Consider the following 14,419-nt stretch of genomic DNA (forward strand, 5'->3'; position numbering starts at 1 on the left):
CCACAGAAAAGTCACGCCCAGAGATGAGATGAGAAGTCGCACAGGCTCACCTGGGTGTACAGCAGGCAGAGCAGGCAGAGGGTACCTACTTGCAGAATGAATGCAGAAGGCAGCAGTTTAAACATCCAGGACACGAATTAGCAAGCATGCACAGAGGAGAGAAGTACCGAAGGCAAGCCCCTGCACAGAGGAAGGGAAGGCCAGGTGTTGGGGGCGGGGGGAGGGTTCTGGATTCTTTTTATACCAATCCCTTAAGCTTTCCATTTGTTCCCTTCATGCCCTTAACGGGAGGGCTCCGAGGATAAGAAATGCTTCCCAAGGTGAAAAGCTCCGTGTTTGCAATGGTTCCGAGGGGTCCTAAAAGTGGCTAAGACAGACAGGTGCCTCCGGTGAGGGGCCTGCCCAGCTCCGCCCTGCCTCACACCAACGTGTAGGTGGTTCCCTTAGGCGAAGTTTCTAAAAAGTTTCCTTACGGAAAAACAGCAAGCTTGGGAGATACACTGATTGCTTTTTTAAGAACTCCCTCTTCAGACTAAAATTGCCTGAACTGGAACATAAATGCAAGCTAAACCATACATAATGCATTACAACGACATTAAGTTTTAAAATAAATTGAGTCAGCCATCAATTAAAAGCTCATTGAGCAGGTTTGTATCTATAGCTTCCTGATCTTTGCAAAAACCGCTGATAAGGTATGAAAATTTAAAGAACTCTGTATCCTAATTTTTTTTAAAACCTCATCTGAGAATGAGAATATTTTTCCCCCACTGATTTTTAGAGTGGAAGGGAGGGGGGGGGGAGAGAGAGAGAGGGAGGGAAATATTGATGTGAGGGAGACACACGGATTCGTTGCCCCCCACACTCCCCCAGAGTGGGGCTGGGGATAGAACCTGCAACGCAGATACCTGCCCTTGACCGGGAGTGGAACCCGTGACCCTTTGATGCTCAGGCCAATGCTCTAGCCACCGAGCCACACAGTCCAGGGCTGTATCCTAATTTTTATTGGTTTGAGCAAAATGGTGACACAACAAAATAATTATGTTCTCTGGACTTTAAGATTACTCCATAGGAATATAGTCAACAGGGAAAACTACTGCCTTCAGAGAAGCCGATGAAGGCCAAGGGAGGGGATGGGGGTGGGAGCCACAGTATACTCAAAAAAAACTTCACCCTGTGTCATCTTCTGAGTTACTTTGAAGAGTTTTTTTACTCCTGGTTTTTGTCTGTTTTGTTTTGTTTTTAAACCATCTTTATAGATTCCTGGGAATAGAAGCTGTCAATTGATTGGGGCAAGGATTTCCAAACGTCCCTGCATTCGTTTGTTTCTGGTATTTTGATTTCTGGGTTATTGCCAAAACCACCAACTTCTTTGATTACAATCCCGATGCTGGAGGACTGCAAGCAGGCAAGAAGCAACAGGCTTCTGAGGCGGGGTCATGCAAAGCTTTCCCATCACACTGGAAAAACTTACGACTTGCATTCATCTACCAAATGCCCAAGTCCTGCCCCGAATTCTGCAATTGCCAACATACTTCTGAGCATCTTGCCAACATACTGCACTATGTGTGTGCTCACCACACACATAAGATCATGTTAGTCATATGTAACGGTAAACAGTTCATATACATGTTCTTGAATTGGGGATTCCACAGCTATGAAACGCTGACCTAAACTAAATAAACAAATGTTCTCATTTGCCATAATGGGGTAGAAATTTTAATTTGCATCCCTCCTCCAACCCTCCACTTATGTCGATCTCCCTCTACACAGCCATGCCTGTGTTGGCATTACTCTTATAAATATTGATTTCATTCCCACACGTACTGCAGGCACCTGCTAAGACAGACCTCACGGCTCTTCCCTCCCAGGGGATGAGTGTTGTGAAAGTAACATCAGCATCACACAAGTGACACAGGAGCACAGCAACAGGCCCTGCCCCAGTTCAGAGAAGGGAAAGGAGACAGCAGAGTTCACAGCAGCTGAGCTGGACTGTGAAGGACTCAGATCAGGGACTCCAGGCAGGAGTGACCGAAACAGCAAAGGCACACAGGATGCCAGGTACAATCTCTCCTCAGGAATAATGAGAGGCCCCTTCTGGTAAGCAGAGAATCTGTGGATAGGACTGATCCTTGGCTGAAAGAATCACAACTTCTTACCCCAAACCCGTAACACTCCGCACTGTGTCTACAACACAACAGGACCTCAATCGATGAGCAGGAAATAATAGTTTGTGCTGAGTGTTGGGAAATAAGGTATGTAAGACCTTAAGACCTTGACTTCAAAGATAGAAACCTCACCCTTGACCATGGGAATTCAGGCCACAGCAGCTTGCTGGGCTACTCATGAAAATCACCTTGCCCCTCTCTCCCTCTGTGGCACTCGCCTGGCAAAGCAGCAGCCTGGCTGGTCCCAGCTATTCGCATCTCTTAGGCTGAACGCAGCTGGAGAGAAATACCTGTGTGACCACCTCCCTTGGCATCTGATCACAAGGCAAAAAACGGACATGCCACCACCCTGGTGACCCAGCTCCTGCAACCCCAGGACGCTCACTTCCTACTTTCCAAAAGGACCACGTCACCGCTCCTTCACCAGCTCCTTGCCCCGTCCTGCCTCACCCAGCCTGCGTCTCTGAGGAAATAACAGCAATGGGGCAGGAGCTCCCTCTTCACCCCATCTGCAATCCCACCTGCCCTTCTGCTCATGTGCCACCTTCCCTCCTATCCTGTGGGGATGAAATGTTCCCACTGCTGCCAAGAGCCAAGCCTTCCACTGTGCCCCAGCTTGGATGTGCTACCTCTCAGATGTGCTCCGTCACCCTCAATCCTTCCTAAGTGACCTTCCTTCACACCCAATTCAGCCCTCCTCTAGGCGCTATGACCACCATCCTCACCCCCTCTCCCTTCAAGCCCCCAACCTGCCTTCCATGGCCTCCAGTTCACGGCCCTGGCTCATGAAGGGCGCCAGGGCTCCAGGCTGTCAACCCCAAGGGTCAGCTCCTTGGTCTTACCCTTCTGGATCTCTCAGCCTCTCTCAGATGGGGGCCCATTCCTGTCTTCAGGCCTGAACATCTCTTCAGGTTGCTCCCCTCACCAGCAGCTCCTCCCAGGCCCCTCCCCTGCTCCCAGGTGCTTCTGCGGGGGCCACCCCCTCCTGCCTGCACACTCGCCCCTAAGTGACCTCAACCAGGCACAGGTTTTAAATACCATGTATGACCAACGGTTCCAGAAACCATCTTTCCCCTTCAGTAGCACCAGTCAGTCACCACCCCTCACTGTAACTCCGGGACGCCCTCTCCCCACGACCCAACCCCCCAGTTCCCCTCCCTCAGGCCATGCTCAATCCTAACTTCAGAAAAAGTCTCCTGGTGCCTCCACAGCCCCCCTTTTCCGTTTCCTAAAGCATTTAAACAGCAGAACAGGATTCATTACTTAATGACAGACCTCCCGTAACTGTCCCCTAAATGCCTTCCTCTTCGGTGCAAATCCATTCTCCCCACCTAGGGTCAGTTTGGGAACAATCCAAGTACCTTTCTGTGTACCTGGCGCTGAGCCACACACGCTGGCGACGTCCAATTATCAGTTCTTCGATAGCAAACAGACATAACATGTTATAAGGAAAAAAAACAAAACTCATGCACTATTTTAGTCTGTTAAGCAATCAGAAAAACCCGGACTTTGTCCCTGAGTTACCTGACAAATTATAAATAATTTTTTTAAAAACCCTTTGTCTAGAATCACTATGCAGCGTCGTGGGGAAAACACTAACATTTGGAAAAGCAAGGGGATACAACTTTCTATCACTGAAGCCCTCAGAACTTTTAAAACTTAAAATACTGAGCATTTCACACAAAAAGTAGAATTTAAACTTTTTACAGTATTCCTAATAAAAACATTCAACGTGGTTGAGCTTTTACTCAACGTGTGCACAAAAATAATAAATGCAATTTAATCCTTTAATCCGTGAGATACAGAGAACAAGTGCGGTCATGCCAGGAATTTCTGGAGACCTCTCCATAAACGTGGCTTTGGAAGTGAGCGCTGTTCACGGAGCGGGTTGAAAAGTCTGAGCTTCAGGCTACATTTAAGTCCAGTTCATCCACTAAGTAGAAACAGCCTTATTTTTCACTAAGAAAAATAAATTCTATCCTATCCTTGCCATCCTCTCAACCCCCATCTATTTTCAACTGAAAACAGCTGGCCACACCTGAGAGATTAAAACTCAAACCAGAGCCCTAGCCGCTTTGGTTCAGGGTTTAGAGCACCGACCCCCGGACTGAAGGGTCCCAGGTTCGATTCCAGCCAAGGGAACGTGCCTCGATTGCAGGCTCCATCCCTGGCCCGTCGGGGTGCATGTGGGAAGCAACCAATCGGTGTGACTCTCTCATACCCCCATGTTTCTCTCTCTCCCCTTCTCCCCCTTCCACTCTCTCTGAAAAGCAATGGAAAAAATATCCTCAGGTGAGAATTATAAAAAACCCCTCAAACCAGAGAGCCTGCCTGTTCTCCAACAAGCCCCTCCTGCCTCCCCTCTGACCACTCTGGGAGTGGACACTTGCCACTGACATTCCAACGCCATCAGCTGCATCGCACCGCAAGGACACTGCCCTCTTCAAGCAGGTAGGCATGCTGGGGTCCCCCACCTTCCATCCCCTCAGCTCCTCGCCTCAGCATTTCCTCTACAACAATCTTTCTCATTCTTCTCGAGTTGGATCAGTATCCTCAGATCCTTGATCCCACCAACTGTACCCCAAGAAGGTCCTGGTTGCCCTGCTCTGGGTTCCTTTTGCTTCATGTGCACCCCGATTTAGAACATTTACCATATGCTCTGAGACTTATTTAGGAATCTTCCTTCCCAAATACCTCCCCAAGCTCCTGGTGAAGAAAGACCATGTTTATATTCATATTCGGCACTGACTTGAACAGTGTACAACACCAAAAGGTATGTCCAAGTCCTAACTTCTGGTACCTTTGAAAGTGACCTCAATTTGGAAATAGAGTCTTTGCACAAGTAACTAAGTTATGAATCTTGAGATCATCTTGGATTTAGGGTGGACCTTAAATTCAATAACTGGTGTCCTTATAAGAGGAAGGGGAGTATCTGACAGAGAGGGGAGACAGCCATGTGAACACAGGCATAGAGACTGCGGTTGATATGCCACAATCCACGGAAGGTCGGAAGCCAAAAGGAGCAAAGATTCTCCAAGGACTTTTGGAAGGATTGTGGCCCTGCCGACACCTTGATTCTGGACTCCTGGCCTCCAGAACTATGAAAGAAGAAATCTGTTTTAAGCTAAGAGTTTGTGGTAATTTGCCACAGCCCTGGGACACTCACACCTAGTCCAAACCTCGACATGCCGCCTGCTACCTGGAGAACCACTCAACAAAATCTGTGTTGAACTCAGAAGAAAAACCATGGCAAGTGGGGAAAGATGAGAGGCATGGGAGCTGCAGGACAAGCATCCGGGACACGGGCTCCCCCCCACGCACTGTTCATTCGCTGAGAACGTGGGCAACTCAGTTATCCACAGGTACCCTCTGACTGATTCCCTAATAAGAATGAACTGGCCCAGAAGCCCCTCTACCAGCTCCAATATACCTTGAACATCAGCTTTATTTGATCCTTAAGTAAATCACAGGTTTTTGCCATTCACTGAATATTTTATTAATTTCATCTAAAGAACTTTCAGGTGCAAAAAAAAAAAAGGATTAAAATGACATCTGAAAGGCACTTATATTTAATCAGCTCGTGAGAAATTCAGTAAAATAGCTGAACTGACAATATGCTGAAAGGTGATTTTCTACAATATTATCTTTTTGCTTTTCTTTCTGCAGAGCAAACTCAACAGCTTACAAGTAGCTGATCACTCCAGCTGGGGCGACACCTGGGAAGCACTGGGCTTAGACTTGAATCAGCTTAAGGGCCACGGATCCAGAACCCAAACGTAGGGCGATAGGGATTTTCTCCAGTTGGCTCAAGACTGAAATTAAGGCCCCACACCCCGAATTTCCACTTCAAAGAATCTGGCTAAGAAATAAATAAATACAGCTGCTGCCACTGCCAAATGGTCAGGTGCTGGTAAAGAAGTTTAAACAAAACAAAAACTATTACCCATTTCTGTGCCTCCATAAACAGACACACACACTTTCCAGTGTTCAGCTTCTCCTAATTCAAACCGAAATGAAGAGCAAAGGTGCCCGTAAGGAGATTTATCCTTATCTTACCCAGTATCCTGCTTAATTTGGGTTAAATTAAAAACCGTATTTTAAGTTTTTCCTGCTGCCCCCCTGGCCTTCAGGTTTTTACAGTGGGAGCCTTGGTTTTGGTTTTTGGTTTGTTGTGGTTTTTTTTTTTTTCCAGAATATCAACCAAAACAACATAGGGGAATGCGGAACCGAGAAAACTCACGTTTCACGTCAATAAAAGACCCATCAGGGCCCCTTTAAAGCTTTTCCAAACCAATTCACGGTTTGGAAAATAACAAGAGTCACTGGGGCCAACTGTACAGCCGGAATCCGCGGAACCCCGCCTGCAAACCGGGGCCTGAAGCTCGGCCCGCCCTGGGCCAGGGGACCGAAAACGTTTCCTTCCCGGCGGCGGCTCCATCAGAAACCAGTCCCGGCGGGGAGGCAACAGACGCGCGGGGCTCAGTCCCGCAGCTCAGCTCCGGGCGGTGACCTCGGAGACGGGCTGGACCCGCAGGGCCCGCAGGACCGCGCCTCCAGGGCGCCTCCAGCCCTTCGGAGCCGCTCGGCTTTAAAGGGCTCTAACTGACCCAGACGGAGCCGGCAGGGGGCGGGGCGGCAGCCGGGGCGGGGGCCCAGGGGGTTCTGAGTCCGGGGGTTGACGCGGTCGTCACACCGCAAACGAGCGCCTGGGGGACTCGCGCGCGCAGACGGGGGGGCGCCCGGAGCGCGCGCAGGTGGCCGGCGGGCGGGCTCGGGGCGCGGGCTGGGACCCCGCCGACCGCTCGCCGACTCGCATCCTCACGTGGCACCGCGCGCTGCGCCCGGACCGCGCGGGGCGCCGAAAACTTTTCCTCCGCAAACCAGCGGAGCCGAAGGCGGCTCGGAGGCAGAGCCACCAGCTTTCCCCCTAAAGGCGCCCAAGCCCGAGCCCTCCACCCGGCAGCACCCTCGCCAGAAGCTCCCTTCACACAAAGGCGCGTGGGTGCCGGCGGGACCCGTCTCCAAAGTTGCGCCGGGCGCCGGCGGCGCGACCCGAAAGCGCCGGGGCGCGGGGCCCGGGAGCGAGCGCTACTCACAGGGTGACCGTGCGGTTGGGCAGCGTGTCCGGGGGCAGGACCTGCGCGAGCTCCAGGCTGCTGCACACCACCTTGCCCTCGCCGGCGCCCGCCGCCCTGCCGGCCCCGCGGGGCCGCCCGTCGTGCTTGCAGCCCGGGGGCAGCGCCGCGGCGCCGCGGCCGCCTCCCAGCAGCGCGAGCAGCGCGAGCGGCAGCAGCAGCGGCGGCGGCGGGCGGCCCCGCGGGCGCGCGGGCGGCTCCATGCTGCGGGCCGGGCCTGCGGGCCGAGCGGCGCGCGCGGGCCTAGCGGGCCGGCCGGGCGCCCGGGGCGGCGGGGACGCGGCGCGGGCCCGGCGGCGCCCGCAGCCTCATGGCGGCCGGGGGACGCGCCCTCCCCGGCGCCCGCATGCTCCTTTGTCCGCCGCGGCCGCGCTCGGCCTCCCGGCGCCGCGGGTCCCGGGAGCGCGGGTCCCAGCGCCGCTTCCTCCGACGTCGCCGCCGCCGCCCCGCCGCCCGGTCTCCGCCTCTCCCGCGCCTCCGCCGCCCGGCTGGGGAAGGAGGGGCGCGCTCCCGCCGGCCCCGCCCACGCGCCCTGGGGCCCGACCCGGGCCTCGCCTCCGGGCACCGGGGCCGGGCGCGCGGGAGCGCGGAGCTCGTGGAGGGGGCGGGAGAAGGGTCCCGTCCCGCTCCGGCGGGTGGCCGCCCTCACGCGCCCCCCGCCGGCGCCGCGCTCGGGACAAAGCCGCCCTGTGCGCCCCGGGCCTCCCCTCGTGCCCGACCGGCCGCCGCGGGGGCGCAGGGCGGGGCTGACCCGGGAAGGAGAGGCGAGGGAACGGGTCCGAGCCGCGCTCCCTCCCGGGAAGCGATGTCAGCCTCCTCGTGCTTCACCGTAAGTAGCCTCCCTGGTCCCACATAAACCACAGCGAGGAGCAGGTTCCTCGCCAGGAAAATGGACTCTCAGACCCTCCTGGACTTCAGAAACTCTGGCTTGGGTCCCTGCTAAGGATGCATTGGGGCCCTCCTGGACCAGCAGCCTTTTGAAAGAAATCTCCCTGTGACAGCCAATGATGGCAGATGTGGCCAGTTAGAGCAATAGTGAGCGAACTAGCCAAGAAACCCCAGCTGGCTCCATCACATGCTCGTCTAGCTAAGGCTGCCTGACCCACCTTGAGGTTTGCAAGACCAGGCTCACATACCCTAAATTAAAATATTTACAGGAAGTGTATTAAGCTAACAAGTAAAATATATTCTATTCTCCTGCCTTGAGAAAGATACCGTGATAACAACCTGTAAGGCGAGTGGTGTATGGAGTCCTGGGTACCTTGGACAAGGTCTAGAAGTAGGAGGGGGCACAGGCTCTTGAGGAACAGGTCCCTTGGCGCTGGAGATTTTTCACCCCTTGGAAAGCAGAGCTAGGATGCTACGCTCTAAAACCAAGGCAGGGTTTTTCTTGCCTGGATCCAAAGGTTCAAGACCAGTACTGCCTAAGGCCCCCACAGAGTTTATTTTAGGGCCCAATTCCCAGAGATCTATTTATAAAACAAAAACTTTCCCAATAGTGGGCAAATGGCCTTCATTTAATGTACACTACTGCATTAAATTTAAATAGCACTTCATTTGATCAACATATTTTAGATTCAACTATGTAAACCTAACAGTGTTCTTGCTAATAGTATGCCCTGTGATAAAAATCTTCTAGGTCTGTGCTGGCCAATATGGCAACGTGCGTGGCTGTCTACCACTGGAAGCTAGAGTGAGGTGAGAAGATAATTTCTCATTTTATTTCATTTTCATTAATTAAAATTTGAATTTAGATAGCCCAAGGTGCCTAGTGGCTATGGCATTGAACACTGCAGGTCTCAATACTGATGGATAGAAAAAGCGGGACACTGTCACCACCATTAAGTAGCTTTAAATCTACTAGTAAGCTTGCAAGGCACACTGGTGCTTGTGCTAAGTGGCTGAAATTGGTCACATTTCTACTGAATGTACTTAAAGAATTACTCTTCCCTAACAAAATCGTGATTGTCATCTTTTTCTTCATAAAGATTAAAAACTTGTTACTGGAGCACTACGGAGACTTTAATAGCATTGTTACTGTTGTCACAGGCACAAGTTCGCATGTGAACTCAGAATCTGTGACTATTTTCACAGAGTCTATTTCAGCCTGTACTTGAAGTAACTGTGCATGTTTCTTTTGGACTTTGCTGACCACAAATACTGACATCAACTTGGTACATGGCCTCGTTCTACCTCACTAGGAGAGAAAGTTCCATAAAATACAGAATTATCAGAAAAAGAGGTCTTATGGCTCCAAGGAGAAATATAGAGGGAATGTTTCAGTATATGGATAATTTCAGTCATTCTTGCATAGAAATCACTCATACTAACTTTGAAAATAAAAATCATTATAGGTCCTGAAACAGTAGTAGATTCAAGCTGGACAGGGCTTTAGAAAGCACATCTTTCAACACTGTAGTCCTTTGAATGCACACAACCCATAGATTCTGTATAAGCGTGGGCTCATGAGACATGGCAAATAGTCCTTTCCACACAAGCAAAGATCTCAGGATGATACTGTCTGAAACCTACTGTCACTTAGGCTTGGTCACACCAACGTCTTTGCTTTAATTAAGCTACCCCTGCCCTGACAGCCTCTTGCAAGACAGGTCTGTCTACTGCTGACCCTCCTTTCCGGTGTCAGGAACATTGTACCGTTGGAAGTTGTAGGACTGAACAGGTCCTTTCTAAGTTTTTCCCACGTTTGTGACTGTCCCCCTCTCTAATGCCCTGTAGGAACTGTTTGAGAAATTGCTGGTTAACCGCTCTCATGTACACACAGTCGGTAAAACTGTATTGCATCAACCGTTGCTGTAGGGCTGGTAGAAGGACCGCATTCCAAAGCTTCTACGCTGCAGATCCTGTCTTGCGAGGTTGTGTGAGGCTTGTAGGAGAGCCCAGGGAAACACTCAAAGATGCTTTGTTTCTCTTCCTAATATAGACATTGTATTCACTGTGTGTGTAAACACATATATAATAAATATATGTGCATATATACATATGTGCTACCCTATTTATTAACACTTTCTTTTATGTGCCGCTGTTCTTTCTGCTCCACCAGACTGTGAACTCCTAGAGGCTATTCCCAGCCCTCTTCTTAAATTACTCCCTCCCACCTTCAATTACTCCCTATTACGATACTCTAGAATCTAGACCAATTATCTAGACTGAGTTTAGATGATACGGCTTGTTTGGACCTGAAGATAGCTACCTTTAAAAATTCATTTACATGTTGATGCTGTTGGCCTCCCCCACTGAAATACCAGCTCTCTGACACTCTGTCTTGTTCATTTTTTGTGGCAGGCACTGTTGGATGCTGCCGAATGGCCATTCCTAAACTCTTTCTCCCTTAGAGACTGAAAGAGCTAATTATTTCCCAGCCTCCCTTCCAACTATTGGTGGCTATAACCTAGTTCTAGCCAAAAAGGAATCAAAGGCTCTACTGTTCAATATGGTAGACGCTGGGTACATGTCAGCATTTAAATGTAAATTAAATAAAACTAAAATTTCAGTTCTTCAGGCACACTAGCCACAATTCAGGTGCTCTCTGTGTGTGGCTGGCAGGTATTGTTTTGGACAGCACAAATTATAGGCTGGTTTCAACATCACAGAAAGTTCTAAGAGCAATACCCCTCGGAGGGGAAGTGTGCTGGGAAGCCTTAGGATAGAAATTGTCTTCGTCCTAATGAGAGACTTGTAAGAGATCTCTCTCACCACCCTCATTCATCTTGCCTTGGAGATGATATTGTGAGGACATGATACCTACAGCTGAAACAGGTGTTTTGTGACCACAAAGCGGAAAGCCCAAAGGAAAATTCCAAAATATTAAGAGGAAATGGGAAGACAAAAGCCATTTGGATCCCTGAGGTCCTAGCTGAGCTGCCCATTGAGGCTCTGGACTTTATTGATGGTGAATCTTCTTTGTCTTAAGCCACTGTTACTGCAGTTTCCTGGTGCCTAGGGCAGTGCCTGGCCCACAGAAAGAAGTCCAAAGTGTTTGTTGATTAACATAATTTAATCTTTATGTTCCAAACATCTGACACAGTTCTTCATATATATTAGCTGGTGAGTAAAAGCTTTTTTGAATTTAATGTTTTGAATAATCGGGCATAAACTCCCAGCTAAAATCAACTGACTTGAGAAGACAGACTAAAGTTCAGGCTTCTAGAAGCAAATGGAAGTGTGTGTCTTCATGATGAAATCGGCAGGGCCAAGAACAGCAATTTTTAGCACTTGCAATGTCTCGGTGACACTGCCACATACCCTGTTAATAAACAGACATGCTCTGTGTTGTTGTTTTTGCATCGTTTCATGTGAATCTATTAATTGTGGCAGCTGTAGTTTCTATTTTTAGTCATTACATAGTATGTGCTAGAGTGTGTGCTTGGTCATTAGCCAAGACCCAGACAGGAACAGCAACAGTATCTCAAATAACCCCGAGCTTCTGTGGACAGCCCAGCTCCTGTTCTGGCTTACTCTGTAGTAGAAATAGTGACCTTTGACATGTCACTAAATCTCACCTTTCAGAATGGGAGTTTGAATTGGAACCAGCTTCCAAGTGCTCTGATTTTATCCTGCCAAGCCATGAATCCTTCTTTTGTTTGTCTGCTGCAGCCAGACAATTCCTGAAATGTATCCCTGCGACAGCGATACATTAAATGTTCTTTTTCAATGACCAGATCTCTTTCTGAAATGGCCTATTCTTTACCCACTGCAATGTAATTATCATCAGCAATAAATATATGGGAAGAAAAATGAGGCCCAAATTGGCCAGCAGTGCCACGTGGGGAATTACCTGATGTAACTGTTGTCTCCAAGTGCACGACCAGGAGTCTTAGCACGGAGGTCGCAGAACAGGAAGACTCACAGCCCAAATTAAGATGCTCCAATCACACAGCTTATTATATCCATTTAAAACCCACTGTGAGAACCAGGAAAAGCGATGGGGTAGGTTTAACCCACAATGGACAGGATGCAGACCGATGACAGTTTGCACCACCTGAATATTGGTTCACACAACCTTCCTATGAACTGAGTTCCCCCATCTGTCTGTCTCTCTTCTAACTCAGACACATCAAACTGCCCCACTGCTGGGTGTGGTTACAAGGACCAGAGGTGATGTTTGAGCAAGTGGACCCAACAATCATAAGAAAAATTGGTTATATAAACTTAAACTTTTAAATTTTAATTTAGATATATTAATTATTTCACTCAGATCACATGGATTTTGGATGATAGGATTGTTTTAGTTTATATGTCAACAAACCAGCATGCATCCATAGTTTTCTGTGACTTTATAGAATGCTAAAATACCGAGAAAAGTGCTAGAGTAGAGAGGAAAAAGCATTGACTGTTGAAGTCAAGAATGCTGGATTAACATATTGACTATCTTTAGCTGGGTTACCTTAGGCAAGTTACTTCTTAGTGCCTAGGTTTCTTCATTTGTTGTGAATTTTAATTTAAAATGTAATTCAATTTAATATGATAGCATAAAAAGCGTCTAACATGATTTGCACATAATAGGTGCCTACTGAAAGCTAGTGGAACCTGAATCTAGCTCATTGCCCCATATTCCAGACAAAGAAGATGAAACCTAATGAGGTTAAATGACTGTTAGGTCATACTCTTGGTTCACGTGAAAGCCTGACCCAGAGAGCTAGGCAAACTCTGCAGGTGTAATTGGTTTCCCTTATAGACTTTCTGATAAACCTGGTCATAAGTTATGATGCGAACAAGTCACCTCTGTTTCCCTACCTGCAACATCAAGAGACCGATAATTGCCCCCTCCATTCTGGTCACATTGGAAAGGTAAAGAAATAACGCATGGAATAAATCACTGGGGAAAGCATCCTGTGTAATTCTAACCTGTCATTATAAATGTTATAAATCACAAAAGCATTTCATCTGTAGCAACACTACATTGCAATTATATATGTATATACACACACACACACATATATATATCAGCTCCTTTCATCTCTAGATTCCTAAATCCCTCCAGAGTAAGTGCTGTGAACATTCTTAGCCAATTCCTAGACAGTTCTACCAGAAAAGCAAAAGAATTGAGGCTTTTCTGCAGAAAATTCAGGAGGAAGCAAGCCCATCATCTCTACAGGGTCTGACTTTTACTGTTCTGTTTGTCCAGATATTACCTCAGTTGTTCTTATCCCTTTGCAGGTGGATGCCCATCACTGTACAGATACTATATGGACAGTCCAAGTTCAGTTTAAGGTACCTGGGATGCTTCTGAGGTGTGGTCCATGAGCTGGAAGCTTTCGTCTTGGTTGTCGCTGTGTCCCCAGCCCCTGAGCAGTGCCTGGCGTGCGATAGGCTCCCCAGAAGTTTTGTGGAATGAACAGATGAATGAAGGAACAAATGAACGAGTGAACAAGCCAAAGAATTGATAATATTTCTCCATTTATTAAGGCGTCTTGTCTTGACCACCAGATAACCACAGTCTCCTTATTGTAAGGTAACTTCAGCAAAAATTGTCTTTATGAAGCCACCTCTCTGCTTGGTTGACTGTGCATGGAAACTTCTCATACTCGCACTCACCTCTGAGAGCTGCTGCTCTCGCTGCTCAAGTCTGTTCCTATCAGGCAGTTACTCATCTAATTGAAGCCTGTTTGGCTATAAAAGCTCGCTTAATTAGCTTCTCTCATCCTCACAATATAAAACTCAGTCCCTTCTGATGGGACTGTATAATCAAAACAACCTGTCTGGCAACTAATGTGGCAGTTTACAAGGTGGGGCAAACGTAGGTTTACTGTTGTTTGTATGGAAAATAATACCATAGTTAATAATAATACCAGAATAAACTGTGTTTCATGGACTCACACTGCAAACCTCCGTTTGCCCTGCCCTGTATAAAGAGCCTTGGGAGAGAGGGAGATCCTGTGTAGGGGGTGGCCCAGTGCCCCGACTGACCTTTACTTGAGAGTCTCAGGGGTGGTTGGTTACTCAGTCAGCTAAGAATATTTTCTGCTATTGCTCTTCTTTGCTCTGTGTGTCCATCCCCCTTTTTTCCTGCCCATAGGAAGACTCTGAAAAGAGGAGAGTCAAGAGTCACGTATTTCTTAGGGTCCTCGCCAGAACACCCTGAAATTCTATCAGACTATT

General features: G+C 48.7%; 1 protein-coding gene and 1 long non-coding RNA gene across 3 annotated transcripts in view; one reads left to right on the plus strand and one right to left on the minus strand.

Annotated features, from left to right (window-relative positions):
* The window catches only part of ADGRA3 (adhesion G protein-coupled receptor A3), a gene marked incomplete at its 5' end in the record, with an annotated part of 98,644 nt that extends 91,141 nt beyond the window's left edge, over positions 1-7,503 (minus strand). For both annotated transcript variants that reach the window (XM_081161488.1, XM_081161487.1), the window contains one exon: positions 7,262-7,503. In XM_081161488.1, the coding sequence (XP_081017614.1) occupies positions 7,262-7,503 (242 nt within the window). The remainder of the gene's footprint in view (positions 1-7,261) is intronic.
* A 388-nt stretch (positions 7,504-7,891) lies between these two features.
* The window catches only part of LOC308558669, a 45,102-nt gene continuing 38,574 nt past the window's right edge, over positions 7,892-14,419 (plus strand). The window contains exons 1-3 of the long non-coding RNA XR_013999041.1: positions 7,892-8,129; positions 8,940-8,998; positions 13,478-13,772. This is a non-coding gene — a long non-coding RNA (uncharacterized lncRNA). The remainder of the gene's footprint in view (positions 8,130-8,939; positions 8,999-13,477; positions 13,773-14,419) is intronic.

Source organism: Miniopterus schreibersii, assembly GCF_964146895.1.
Source record: "Miniopterus schreibersii genome assembly, chromosome: 1".
Classification (NCBI taxonomy): domain Eukaryota; kingdom Metazoa; phylum Chordata; class Mammalia; order Chiroptera; family Miniopteridae; genus Miniopterus; species Miniopterus schreibersii.